General features: G+C 44.3%; 1 protein-coding gene across 4 annotated transcripts in view; it reads right to left on the reverse strand.

Moving 5' to 3' along the window:
* Positions 1 to 15,038, reverse strand: part of MTMR14 (myotubularin related protein 14) — a 100,561-nt gene that overhangs the window by 61,554 nt on the left and 23,969 nt on the right. For all 4 annotated transcript variants that reach the window (XM_077451801.1, XM_077451802.1, XM_077451799.1 and 1 more), the window contains exons 3-7: positions 10,524 to 10,632; positions 6,761 to 6,836; positions 3,205 to 3,262; positions 2,322 to 2,441; positions 1,251 to 1,324 (exon numbers count right to left, since the gene is read on the reverse strand). In XM_077451801.1, the coding sequence (XP_077307927.1) occupies positions 1,251 to 1,324; positions 2,322 to 2,441; positions 3,205 to 3,262; positions 6,761 to 6,836; positions 10,524 to 10,632 (437 nt within the window). The remainder of the gene's footprint in view (positions 1 to 1,250; positions 1,325 to 2,321; positions 2,442 to 3,204; positions 3,263 to 6,760; positions 6,837 to 10,523; positions 10,633 to 15,038) is intronic.

Here is a 15,038-nt window from a genome sequence, read left to right on the forward strand (position 1 = left end):
GGGGAATGGGCGCCGACGAAGAGCGGTGATCCTGGGACGGGACCGGACGGAGGCTCGGCTCGGGACGGGACGGGACCGGACGGAGGCTCGGCTCGGGACGGGACCGGACGGAGGCTCGGCTCGGGACGGGACCGGACGGAGGCTCGGGACGGGACGGGACGGGACCGGACGGAGGCTCGGGACCGGACGGAGGCTCAGGACACAGGTAGGCTGGACACACAAGGCCACACACACACACACACGGATGGACACACACACACACACAGGGATGGATGGATGGACACACACACAGGGATGGATGGATGGATGGACACACACACAGGGATGGATGGATGGATGGATGGACACACACACAGGGATGGATGGATGGATGGATGGACACACACACAGGGATGGATGGATGAATGGATGGACACACACACACAGGGATGGATGGACACACACACACACAGGGATGGATGGATGGATGGACACACACACAGGGATGGACAGGCATATCTCACCCTCGGCTTATACACAAGTCAATAGGTTTCCCAGTTTTTTGGGGGTAAATTGGGGGCCTCGGCTTATACTCGGGTCGGCCTATACTCGAGTATATACGGTACCTCCTTTAAATCAATATCAATGACATGGTATTGATGAGAGCTATTTTATCTAAGGGAAGTTCCCAAAACATGGCCTGTTGGGGGGTACTTGAGGACTGAGTTTGAGAACCACTGGTCTAGGGGGAGAGGAGAAACACTTAACCCAGTGTTTCTCAACTCCAGTCTTCAAAGTGCCCCAACAGGTCAGGTTTTCAGGATTTCGCAGAGATGAAACGGCTGTGGTAATTACTAAGGCAGTGAAACTGTTCAAATCACCTGTGTAAAATAATGGAAAGCCTGAAAACATGACCTGTTGGGGAGCCTTGAGGACTGGAGTTGAGAAACACTGAGTTAGCCTGATCCTCCACTCCTGGGCAGACAGTCCACCTCCTGAGCATGGGGTAGTGCAGTCTCTTGACATCAACACGTCACAAGGCAGAGCTATGGACACTGCATTGATCTTGACGACATCAGCACCCTAGGCTGCTAAAGTGTGGGACCGGTCTAACAGGCAGGAGGAGCAGAGGATCGGGTATTCATTTGTATTGTTCCCCTAAACGTGAAATTAACCCTTGCAGTGGGCTTGAAGGGAAGAGAAAAAAAAAAAAAAAGGATGCCAATAAAAACAACATATTACAAAACTAGATTAAGGTTACAGTTCTTTACCTGGATAGGGGATAGACAGAAGTGTGAAGTCTGCATACCGTTGGGCTTTATCCACTTTTTCTGAAGATGTGACACTAGGCAAAATAAAAACAAAGTTTATTGGGGGTACAACTGTAAGTGTAAATAGTCAAATTATTTATTACAAAAAAAAAAAAAATCTGTTATATGGGCCTCATTCGAGGTTTTGAATTGCAAACAGGTTTATGGAACTGCTAAACCTGCTTAAAAGCAGGTCAGAAGGAGGTAAACTGCAGGTCAAATGCATCTTTCAATACATTTTGAAGGATTTCAGAAGCTTGTAAAATGGATATCAGACACAAATCTTAAGGCTAGTGACAGTGCCTACAGCACACCTGACCAAGGAATCTAAATCAACCACCAGAAGGACTTTTCCCCCCCCATTTTAACAAGCTTACCAAGTCTCATGAGCAAAACCTGTCCCAGTTCTGACCAGAAAGTCCTAGATTCGCTGCCCATAGGTGTCATCATACTAGAAGTGGCATCAGATTTGACCGCTGTGCTGGTTACTTAAACCCCCAGTGCACGTTTGATGCCCCTATGCTTTCCTGCAACCATCTGTATGGAAGCTCAACCTTTTCAACATAGAGGAATCCTTCAAATAGTTCTCCGGCCTCAGGGAACCCCTGCTAAAAATTAGAAATCTGAAACTCATGATACAATAGTGTGATGGTCAGTGGGAAGAATGGTCCTTACACTTGTGGTCATTGGGAAGAATTAACTCCTTACAGATAGCTAAAAAGATCAATGGTGTCGGTGGGAACTTATTTGAGAGGCAGAAATGGCCCAGGGCTGAAGGATCCCCTAGCAACCTCTGGAGGAACCCTGGTTGAGAATCACTGCTCTAGGTTCTCGTGAAAGTTTGATTTGCTTCTGGGCTGCATTATGCAAGGGGCCCAAGCAGTGGTGGCCGTCCCAGTGTGAAAGGGGGGGGTCTTCATTTTTTTTTCTAGAGTGAAGAACCACTTTAAAAAGGTCAATTGTTTTCTGAACCTTTTAGCAATTTACGATGTAAAAAAAATAAAAATAAAAAAAAATAAAAAACCCACTTACTTTAATCCAAACTTCACTTTCTTATTCTCCACCATCAAGTCACAGATATACCGCACGGAGAGGTATTTTAACAGTTTGATGTCATGACCCCGGACCTTGTCAAATTGTGAATCCCAGTTTCTGAAAGAGCAAATTAGAAGCAAGGTTTGACCTGAAAGATGTGCATTAGATTTCAGCATGATGCTTCCTTTTCTACTTACAGAATATAAAATAATTGGCTATTTATTCTTAAGATTGTAAACTCCATGAGCAGAGCCCTCTTATTCCCTTCTGTATTTAACTGTATTGTAATTATAATTTCTCCCCTTATATTGTAAAGTGCTGTGTAAACTGCACTATATAAATCCTGTATAATAACTTTATACGGAACCGACTCGTGTGTTCTGACATTTGAGATCAATTAGTCCAGGAAAAAATAAAAAAATAAAAGGAATTCATTAAGGGGGCACAAAATGGAAGTGGTTCTAAAAAGGCAGGTTTTTGTGAAAATTTATACACAGACCTGCAGCTTGGCTTGGGTACCCCTATAGCAAGCTGCATGCTGTGGGGGCACTCGACATGAGGGAGAGGCCATTGTGCAGATGAGGGACCTGAGAAGAGGAATATCTGGGCTGTTCTGTGCAAAGCCATTACACAGAGCAGGTAAGCAGAACAGGTAAAAAACAAAAAAAACAAAGACACACAAAGACACACAAAGACACACAAAGACACACAAAGACACACAAAGACACACAAAGACACACAAAGACACACAAAGACACACAAAGACACACAAAGACACACAAAGACACACAAAGACACACAAAGACACACAAAGACTTTAGTATCACTTGAACCAACGCTAAGGGCATTCCACCGTATAAGTTGGTACTTTCCAGCATACCTGGCTGCAGCATCATCATCTGTTACTTCTGCATCGGCGCAGGCATCATCAGAGCCCCCTAAAGAGAAAAATTTTACAAAGAGGAGATCAGAGCAACACATGACTTATGGCTCTAGGCCAAAAACTTGTCAGGAACCACTTCTGCTTTCACAACTAGTCCCAGCACTGCACTGGGCACTGCAAGAATATTTTAACAATATTGGAATTGGTTGCTTATTCAGTTAAAACACAGAACATGACCCTTTACAAGTTGCTTACCATCACTCGGATGTGGTGGCTGCCGTCCCCTTCTCAACTTTCCAACATTTAGGGAGGTACTCCTCTGTAGTTTTCAGTGCAGCAAAAAGGCACTGCTGTCAGCTTATTATAGCTCATTAAATTTTTGGTAGTATCTCAGTAGGGCTTTTTTTTGCATTTACCAAAACAGAATGCACAATGGAAAGTGCTTTAACCACCTGACCTCCGGAAGATTTAACCCCGCCCCCCCCCCCCCTTTCATGACCAGGTCATTTTTTGCAAAAGAGCACTGCGTTACTTTAACTGACAATTGCGCGGTCAAGCAAAATAATACTCAATACTAATAAAAATGTATGCCATTTTTTATTTTGGTGGTATTTGATCACCTCTGCGATCATTTTTTGTGCCATGGAAAAAAAAAAAAAAAAAAAAAAAAAAAAAACGACCACGCACCTCAATATTTTTTCACTTTTCTTCCATAAAACATTGCTTTGCAGCAACACAAAATACACCCCCCCCCCCCGAACAGAGCTGCGCACTCAGCTGTGCGTCTCTGCACGATGATCAGATGCCAGCTGACATCCAGTGCCTAGCATATTCTTCCAATAAAACTAATGATGGGGCACTGCTTGCTTCTACTGACCACAGCTCGACCTGGCCAAAACCTGAAAGACAGTAAACTGGCCCTTTGCTTAAAAAGTTTGGAGACCCTTGTTTTAGATCAAAGGGATGAACTTTGGCCTGTAAATGGACAGTTTAACCACTTAACCGCTTCCCGACCGGCTCATAACGTTGTACGTCGGCAGAATGGCACGGACAGGCAAATTGGCTTACAGGTACGTCCATTTAAAATTGCCGCTGTATCATTCAGTGTGCACCGCCGGCGGCGCACGCTCATGCGGTCGGGACCCCCGTGAGTCTGACCGCGGGTCCCGCGGACTCGATCGCCGTGGGTTTACCCACGATCGTCTCACAGGGAGGGAGAACGGGGAGATGCCGATGTGAACAGCATCTCCCCATTCTGCCTAGCAACAAGTGACACGGATCTCTGCTCCCTGTGATTGCAGCAGAGATCAGTGATCTGTAAATCACAGCCACGCCCCCCACAGTTAGAAACACGCCCCTAGGAAACACTTAACCCCTACACCACCACATCCTGGTTAACCCCTTCACTGCCAGTGTCATTTACACAGGAATCAGTGCATTTGTATAGCACCGATTGCTGTATAAATGGCAATGGTCCCAAAAATGTGTCAAAAATATCCGATGTGTAATGCCATTAAACTATCCCCTATTTTGTAAACGCTATAACTTTTGCGCCAACCAATCACTTATTGCGATTTTTTTTTACCAAAAATATGGTCGAAGAATACGTATCGGCCTAAACTGAGGGGGGGAAAAACAAAAACTTTTTTTTTATATATTTTGGGGGATATTTATTAAAGCAAAAAATAATGCCTTTTTTCAAAATCGTTGGTTTTTTGTTTATAGCGCAAAAAATAAAAACCGCAGAGGTGATCAGATACCACCAAAAGAAAGCTCTATTTGTGGGAAAAAAGGACGTAAATTTTGTTTGGGAGCCATCTCGCACGACCGCGGTAAAAAACAGTAAAATTAGCCCCATTTTTTTGTACAACATGAAAGATGTTACGCTGAGAACTGTGATCTTTATTCTAAGTAAAAAAAAAAAAATTGTGATTCTCATTTTATCCACAATTGTGCAGCTCTAATACAGAGGCAGCTTCTGCTCCTTGGAACTACTGCCCTGGCGATTGGACTTTATGGGACTATCCCACATTTATAAATTATATATTAAATCGGTTTTAGCGGAGAGGTTGCTTTACCTTTGCACCTACTGTTTTTGATTGGAGAGCAACAACAAGTTGAGTCACTGCAGAGAGACCACCGCTTCTACACAGAGCAGCAGGTCCTTCGCTGCAAGCATGCTGGCAATGGACAGACTTTTCTACTTTCTAAATAAAATGAGCTGCAAGACCTTTGGCTTGATGTATCTGGAAAGTGTTCAGCCAAAGTCAACTAAAAATTCAATTGTGCTTTCACATACATATTTGTGACTAAACTAGAGGTGCATGCTTAATCATTAAGAATCGAGATAGCGATACTTTCCCCCTTGAGATCTTACAGCATTTTCCCAATTCTATGCAGTTCTCTGCTCAAGCCAACAGCTGATATATACACATACATACACACATACATACATACATACATACATACATACACACACACACACACACACACACACACACACACACACACACATCAGCCTGCCAAGTTTTGCAACATTCCTTATCTGCTGAGCCAACTATAAGCATTGTAACATTTTGTTCTTTAGATCAAAGGAATGAACTTCAGTCGGTAAATGAGGGAAGTTTAAAGCGGCGTTCCACCCTAAAGTGGAACTTGCGCTCATCGGATTCCTCCCCCCTCCAGTGCCACAATTGGCACCTTTCAGGGGGGAGGGGGTGCAGATACCTGTATAGTCCAGGTATCTACACCCACTTCCGGGAATAGCTAGCCGCAGATGCCCGCCGCCCCCCCCCCCCCCCGGTGTGATCTGGGAAACAAACAGTTCCCAGAACACAATGGGGACCAGTAAAGATGCGCAGCGCAACTTGCAGTAGGGAATAGACCATATCATTAGTCTCCTAATACATACTCTTTCACTACTTAAAGCAGAGCTCCACCCTAAAGTGGAACTTCCGCTCAACAGATTCCTCCCCCCCTTCCGGTGTCACAATTGGCACCTTTCAGGAGGGAGCAGATACCTGTATAATGCAGGTATCTGCACCCACTTCCGGGCATAGATAGCCGCAGAATATCCACAGATGAGCGCCCCCCCCATTGTGTTCTGGGAAACACACAGTTCTCAGAACACAACGGGGACCAGTGAAGACACGCAGGGTGACGCGTGCATGCGCAGTAGGGAACTGGACAGTGAAGCCGCAACGCTTCTTGATTTCCTGACCAAGTATGGCAGCAGGGGTAGCCCGAGAGACGAGCGATTGCTTGTCATCTGCTGCCGACATCGTGGGCACCCTGAGACAGGCACGTGTCCATTTATTAAAAGTCAGTAGCTGCAGTATTTGTAGCTGCTGACTTTTAATCATTTTATTTAAGGTGGAGCTCTGCTTTAACCACTTAAATGTCACACCCTGTATTTGTGCAGCAGTCTTTCAAATGCATACTTTGGATAATGTGAAAGATGTTACGCCATGAGAATCGTGCTCTTTATTCTAAGCAAAATAAAAATCGTGATTATAATTTTTCCGAGAATCGTGCAGCTATACTGTGAACCTACCTGAGAAAATGTAATTATATCCGGTTCTTCCATACAACTCTCCCCAGCCAGCCAGCGTTGCGGACCTGCAGATGTGCTGCAAGAAGAAGTGAAATCTCTATTAAAATCGCATTCTTTTAAGACTGTTGATAACCAATTGGATTACACACACACACACACACACACACACACACACACACACACACTTCTATGGCAAAGAAGGTCAAGTCAAACCCTTTGAATCTGGAGACACTGCCAGAGCTCCCATTTCTGCTACTTTAAGCCGGCCATACACTCAGAATACTGCCAGGTTCCTGATGAACCAGTCGAAAATTCGCTCAGTAACTAGCCCTGGAGGCTGCCTCCTACCCAACATCTTGATTGATAAATCGAAGGAGCCGGGTGGAAAACAATGTCTGCATCCAAATCAGATACAGGCAGGAGTACATGTACAAAGGAATCTCCAGACCTTCCTGTGGGTTAAGTGGAGAATCCCTGCATTAATGGCAGATAGCACCAGACATCCTATTTACCCTAAAGAGTTTGTTAACCCAACATTTCATACTCCTGATATGTGTCTGCTGTACCATGTACTTGTATGAACAAGTCTGTTTTCTTTATATTGCTTCCTTTGTGTGAAATCCTTGGTGTTCCCGCCAGCCCCTCTGCTTTCCTACTAAAAACTGACCACACCATGGATGACAGCACACTGTGGTCAGTTCTCTAGCTGTGCTGGGAACTCAGGCAGCTCTCCTCCAATGATTAGACTTGTCCTAACATGACCCCACTGCACAGCATTTCACTGGGAAGCTCAGTGGTGCTGCAGCTTCTCCTTCCCCAGCTCTTATGCGGAGAATAGAGGGAATGTGATCACAACACACACACTTTTTTTTAATAAATCTATACAAAAAGGTTTTGGCTTTCATTTCCATTTTAAAAACTGAATGGGCAGTTTTACATGCCGATCGTTTACCAATGCTTTAAAGCCAGGTTCACATATGCTGCGGCTGTGGTTCACAGCAGGGGGTCCAGTGTGTCCCTGTTCACCGATTCAGGTGCAAATTGCCTGAACTGGAACCAAAGATGCATAGGACCTTTTTTAAACTGCGGACTGCCACCCCCCCGGAGCTGTGTGAACTGGCTCCATTGACAGCCGGTCACACTCTCCTGTCATGTGAATTGGATGCAGGGAAATCAGCACCCAATCAGCACCCAATTCCCATGTGTAAACCCAGCCTAAAGTAGTATTTACCTCAAAAAGCTAACTTTGCAGCTTACCAGTTCTTAGCTGTGGTGGCTGCATTAGTTTTCTTTAGGCTTTATTTTTACCCAGTGATGTGGCCACAAAGTCGATTTTTCAAAAGCACAAGCTGTCTTGCAGATTTAGCCGTTAGAGGGTTGAGACAAACCCATTTAACACAGACAGGGGTGCTGCTTGCAACGATCAGCTTTTATGTAAATCTTTATCCCAAAAAGGAACAAAAAAAAATATATATACAATAGGATTACTGTAAGGCAGGCCATAGACCAGCGGTTCTCAACTCCTGTCCACAGGATCATCTAACAGGCCAGATTTTAAGTATTACCTTGGGGAGATGCAGGCTAGAATACTGCAATCACTGAGCAGCAAATGATATCACTTGTGATGCATTTCAAGTCTTTTGCAAACCTGGCCTGAGTTGAGAACCACGAACGGTGCAGGAAGGAAATTTGCATGATTCCCCCCATCAACACAAAACAGGGGAAGATTTACTGAAGCTGGTGTACGCAAAATTACATTTTTACAAAGTTTGCTTGCTGCTTCTGCTTTTAGATCTGTGTGTCAGATGTTACTATCGTATACTGGAGTATAATTACAAGCATTTCATACAGTGTCAAAGTCTGACAATTACATTAAGTTTATGCAAAACCGTTGTGGGGACCCTTCTTTTTCAAGACTTCTGCAATTCACCCTGGCAGGCTGTCAACTTCTGGGCAACATCCGGATTGATGGCAGCCCATTCTTGCATTATCAATGCTTGGAGTTTGTCAATTTGTGAGTTTTTTTTTTTTTATTATTAGTTCACCTGCCTGAGGATTGACCACAAGTTATCAATGAGATTAAGGTCTGGGGAGTTTGGCCACGGATCCAAAATTTCAATATTTTGTTCCCCAAGCCACTTAGTTATCACTTTTGCCTTATGGCAAGGTGCTCCATCATGCTGGAAAAGCCATTGTTCCTCAAACCATTCTTGGATGGTTGGGGGAAAGTTGCTCTCGGAGGATGTTTTTGTACCATTCTTATGGCGGTGTTCTTAGGCAAAATTGCAAGTGAGCCCACTCCCTTGGCTTAGGAGTAACCCCCACACATGAATGGTCTCAGGATGCTTTATTGTTGGCATGACACAGGACTGATGGTAGCACTCACCTTTACTTCTTAAAAGGTTTTTTTTTTTAATTTTTATTTTTTTTTAAAGATGCCCCAATCGGAAAGGTGATTTATCAGAGAAAAGGGACTTTACTTCAGTCCTCAGCAGTCCAATCCCTGTACCTTTTGCAGAATATCAGTCTGTCCCTCGTGTTTTTTCTGTAGAGAAGCGGCTGCTTTGCTGCTCTTCTTGACACCAGGCCATCCTCCAAAAGTCTCCTCACTATACGTGCCGATGTCCTCACACCTCCTGCTGCCATTCCAAGCACTGTACTGGTGGTGACCTGATCACGCAGCTAAAACTGGAGAGTCGGAGATGATACTGACGCTTGCTGAACTTTCTTGGGTGCCCTGAAGCCTTCTTCACAAATACAGTGCAAATGTTTATGGGATTAAAGCAGAGGTCCACCCACTGCTGCAAAATGTAAAGGCCAGCAGCTGCTGACTTTTAATAATTGGACAATTACCTGTCCTGCAGTCCAGCGATGTTGGCACGGCAGTTGATGTTTCGATCAGCTATCGGGTACATGCTGCCTCCATTTTGAGTAAGGGAACACGGCAATGTAGCCTTACGGCTTCATGCCGGGAACCCTACTACACATGCGCAAGGCTCTGCTCCTCTCTCCTGCTGGCCCGGCGGCCGGGAAAGGAGGAGGAGGAGGAGGAGGAGGAGGAGGAGGAGGAGGAGGAGGAGGAGGAGGGAGTCTGAGCCTCAAAGAAGTAGGGACGGGATACCTGTACAATAAGCAGAAGTTCCACTTTTGGGTTTAAGCTAATTTTCAGGGCAAACATGGACTTTGCAATTCATCTGATCATTCTTCATAACATTCTGGAGTATATGTAAAAACTGCCATCATAAGAAAACTGAAGGAGCAAACTTTGTGAAAAATGTATATTTGTATCATTCTCAAAACTTTTGGCTACGGCTCTGCCCACCTGATCACATCCTTCATTCACTGAGTTCTGTGAATAGGAGACCTACAAGTGCCAACAGCCTTTGCGGCTTGTAGTTCTCAATGAACTACAAGGGCACTGATGAGCGCTCTAGGTAGTTCAATGATGCTTCCAGTCAGAGTGTAACTGACAATATCGGAGGTTCGGGAAGACTACACAAACATTCACAAGAGCCCCACATTGCACATGTAATCTGCTGAACATGAGTGCCATGCTTTGCAAGCTCCTAGAATTTAAAAAAAAAAAATTATTTTTTTACCTGAAAAAGGCATTTATTTTTATACAAAGTTGAACTTAGCCATGATTTCAAGCAGAGGACATCTAAAACTACTGAATTATTCTATACAATGCTCAGCCAGAAGGTTCTGTCCTTCAAGAGGGAGGTCTGACTTAGGATGAGAAGAGGAGTTGTAAACCGCATACCTTCCCCTTGTAGAGAATAACCGGGCAGACAAAGCGTCCTCTGCATCTCGCCATCTTACTGCGGTTGACGAGGTCCTGCAGCTTGCCAACTTGCACTGTGCTTTCAAACCTGCAGCAGAAATACGAGTGGGTGAATGGAAAGTTGGTCATCTACCAAAATCTACAATTGACAATCTTCCAAAAATGTACAACTAGAAGCAATTCAATAAGTTGATCTAATGTGCAACAAAGTGCAAAAACTGCAGCAAGCAATCAAATTCCACGTTCAATGTAAGGATCAGTCAAAATGGTGAAAAACAGATTGCCTGCTAAGCTTTCGCCCTTTAATACAAAGTCACTGCACTGCCCATATATATCCCTGTCAGTACCTTACAAGATGTCCTCGGTCTTCCAGGATGAATGCCATCTAGTGCCCTGGTGCCTAAAATGTTGGCCAAGGGCCACATGCAGCCCTTAGACCTCAGCAGTCTGTAGTGGGAATATGGATTATGGTCATAGCACTGATCTCTACTAGCCTCTTGTAACATGTTCCCAGCTTCATATCTTCTGCAGCATCCCCAGCCAAATATGTAGAATGTACACACACACACACACACACACACACGTCCTCTATTGGGTCTCTCAAGCACTACATATCCACTTCAAGACTAATATGTATACACACACGTTGCAGCTATGAAGTGGTTTACTGAGGTTATGCCTGGAGTCATAAACCATAACCAGTATTTTATTTTTTTTCAGCTGGCGATTCTCTGTCTCATAAAAGCAATCTGCGTGGCCAATTAGTCGCTGGATCACTTTTAGAAGCAGTAGGAGGGGTCGTTGATTTTTCTCAGGCTTCCCATCGAGACCGGGATAGGATCTGACGGTTTATGCAGCTGGCCATAAAGGTGGAAAAAGACCAGATCTGATCACCTCTATGATCTAGGAGGACCAGAGCGAAGTCATGACGTCACTTTGTGGTCTAGGGCGAAAGTAAACTTATTTTCATTAAGCAGATAGTTTTTTGGGGTTTTTTTGCTTTCAAAAAAGGTAGAAAAGATTTGGGGTCTTAGCGATCCCATATCTCTTCTTAAAGAGGAACGGTCATTATTTACGTTTACATTCTCTAATAGGGACAAAAGTGAGAAAAAAAAAAAAAACAAACAAAAAACAAACATTTAAAAACGTGACAGCGTAAAAAAATAAATAAATTTCAAGCTCCCCCATCCCTCCGTGCTTGTGCACAGAGGCGAATGCAAACATAAAGCATGTACACATGTAAACTGTGTACGCACCACACACGTGAGATAATACCATAAAATGTTAAAAGGGAGCGCAATAATTCTAGCACTAGACCGCCTCTTAACTCTAAACAGGTAACCTGTATAAACATTTTTAAATGGATTGTAGTTTGACGCCATTCCACAAGCATGCACAATTTTAAAGCATGACATGTCAGCTATACATTTACCCAGCGCAACATGTTTTTTGCAATGAATTTGATTAAAATGTATTTTTTCCAAAAAAAAAAAATTGCATAAAAAAAAAAAAAAAAACACTGTGCAAATAGTGCGACATTAAAAATGACAAAGATTGCCATTTTATTCTCTAGGGTCTCTGCAAAGTAATTTTCTAGCAAAAAGTAGATAACCACTGATCTAGTACAACTTAACCCAGAAGACTTGAGAACAGATTGTGAATTGAAAGTGTCAAAACCCCTCCCTATCCTGCACTCACTGGGGTCGATTTACTTAAGGCAAATAGGCTGCTCACGTTGCAGAGAATATGTCCTTAGCTTGGTGAAGGAAGTGTCCAATCACGTTCAAGAGAAAAAAAAAAAAAAAAAACACGCACACCACACACACACACACTTTCCGTGCAAGTGATTGGGTATTCTTCACAAAGTAGATTCTCACCACATTCACTAAACTAAGGGAAAAATTCCTTGCAAAGCAAACAGCCCATTTGCCTTTGATAAACCAACCCCATGGTGCACAGATGCAGAGTGCAACCAGTAATATCACAGCAGCGCTTCCCTCTGCATCATCCAGGACTGACCAGCCATATTTGCCAACAGTCCCGATTTTGGGACCCTCGTCCCCATCGGAGGCCACCCCGATTAAAATCCCGGGATTTTGCTTTTGTCCTGGGAATATCGGGAATGTTTTTGGCACCAGCAGCTTTTGGCTCCAAAAAAATAAAAAATAAAAGTCCACCGGCGATGCCGCGAGATCTCTTTCCAGGCTAGCAGGTTCTTTCCCCCTTGTGTTCAGTGGAGAGGGGAGGTGCCTCCGATCCATGCAGCTAATGAATCGCCTTCTCTCTTCACAATTCTCTTGCACACTGAAGCTGGGCTTAGCTGCCCCTCCCCTCTCCACTGAACACATGGGAACAAGACAGACATGGGGCTGCCGCCAACCCTCCGTCCCACGGCCAGCTGCCGTGGTTTGAGTTTGATAGGTTGGAGCTTTTGACAGAACATGGATCTGTGGGGAGGGACTCCGCTGGGGACGCCTGAATGCGAGGAGGGACTCCGCTGGGGACGCCTGAATGCGAGGAGGGACTCCGCTGGGGACGCCTGAATGCGAGGAGGGACGCCGCTGGGGACGCCTGAATGCGAGGAGGGACGCCGCTGGGGACGCCTGATGGCATCTGGTGGCGGGTGATGTGGCAGGGGACACGTTCAGGGCTCCCACTGATTCTGCATTATGGCGAGTTTAACTATTTCATATTACAATGTAATAATAATGCGCTTCAATCATCCTGACACCATAACAACCACGGTGCCGGGATGATTGAAGCGCTATCACCAGATGTTTGCAGTATCTGCCGATTGTTAAACTTTATGGAATGAACATTTCTATTGTGGTGTAGGATCTGGGCCTGCTGTCCCTTTATCTCTCTTTCCTTCTCTCTCCTTCCCATTTCTTTTTTCCTCCCTCCATCCCACGTTCATCTCAGAATCGGACCACACCCCCATTGATCCACACATCTTTAAGCCACGCCCACTATTCTGTTGAAACCCTGCCCATGCTTCATCATGACTCGCAAAGCATGCTGAATTTTCCTTCCCCCTCTAGGTCATGCCTTAAAACAAAGGCCGCGCCCCCTAATTATAAGAAAAAAAAAAAAAAAGTGTCCCTATAAATTTTTAATTCACAATGTTGGCAACAATGATCAGCACCAGGAAACTAGTGAAGTGGAAATGGCTCCAAAAAACATAGGGTGGGGGAAGGGAAGACAAATAAACACACAACACAAACTGCTGGGATCAAGGAAGGGGAAGTAATCTGGAATGAGGGGACACAGGGCCTGAAATTGGTCAGAGACGTTCCTACTGTCCTAATTTGTAATTCATGATACAACAATGAATAAATGATACGTGTCATTCAGCAGACCAACCAGATTATGCTAATGTACTATAGGAAAATACTTTTTTTTTTTACTATTTACAAGGCAGATTAACAATGTAGACAGTAATCCAGATGTAACACACACAAGGATAACATGAGCTTTGGAGAATCTGACATAAGCATTTCGATGGATCCACTTCATGGGGAGGTGCTGCCCTCTTCCTGCACGTCAGAATATTTCACAAGTGACAAAAGGCGAAATCCGCAGCATCCATAGTGTCCAGATTTCAGTTGACTGAAGTTAGATCAAAAAATAAATAAAAATAAAATCTAATTCTTAAAGTCTGCTACGAGTTACTAGAATTTACACTTTGCTGAAAAAGCCTAAATTATTTGGAAATGAAAAAAATATACAAACCTAAGTAGCAAAACCCATAGTCATATGTACATAAGAGCTGAAATAGATTCTACAAAATTAGCCATACAGTCATTTATACTTTAACCACTTGCTTACTGGGCACTTAAACCCCCCTCAGTCCCAGATAAATTTTCAGCTTTCAGCGCTGATGCACTTTGAATGATAATTGCGCGGGCATACAACACTGTACCCAAATAAAATTTTTATCATTTTTTCCCACAAATAGAGCTTTCTTTTGGTGGTATTTAGTTACAGCTCGGAGTTTTATTTTTTGCTAAACAAACAAAAAAAGATGCAAAAAAAAATAAATAATCATGTTTAATAGTTTGTTATAAAATTTTGCAAACAGGTCATTTTTCTCCTTCATTGAAGTGCGCTGATGAGGCGGCATTGATAGGCTGCACTGGTGGGCACTGATAGGCATAGTTAAGGCGGCACCAATAGGCACAGATAAGGCGGCACCGATGGGTGGCATAAGGGGCACTGATAGGTACCAGTGATAGATGGGACCGATGGGCACTGATAGGTGGCTCTGCTGGGCACTGATGGGCGGCACTGCGGTGCAGCACCTTTGTTGAGGCAGATTGTGGGCACTGCTGGGTGGCACTGTGGGCACTGCTGGGTGGCACTTATTTTTAAATTAGGTTTAGTGATGAGGGAGCAGGTGGGCACTGGCAGGGGGCAGGTGGGCACTGGCAGGGCTGGCCGTGATCGGGACTGATGTCCCGATCACGGCCGCCGGTGATCGGCTCTTTTTTTTTT

This window comes from Lithobates pipiens, unplaced genomic scaffold (assembly GCF_037356315.1).
Source record: "Lithobates pipiens isolate NorthernLeopardFrog02 unplaced genomic scaffold, aLitPip1_a1.2 Scaffold_23, whole genome shotgun sequence".
Lineage (NCBI taxonomy): Eukaryota > Metazoa > Chordata > Amphibia > Anura > Ranidae > Lithobates > Lithobates pipiens.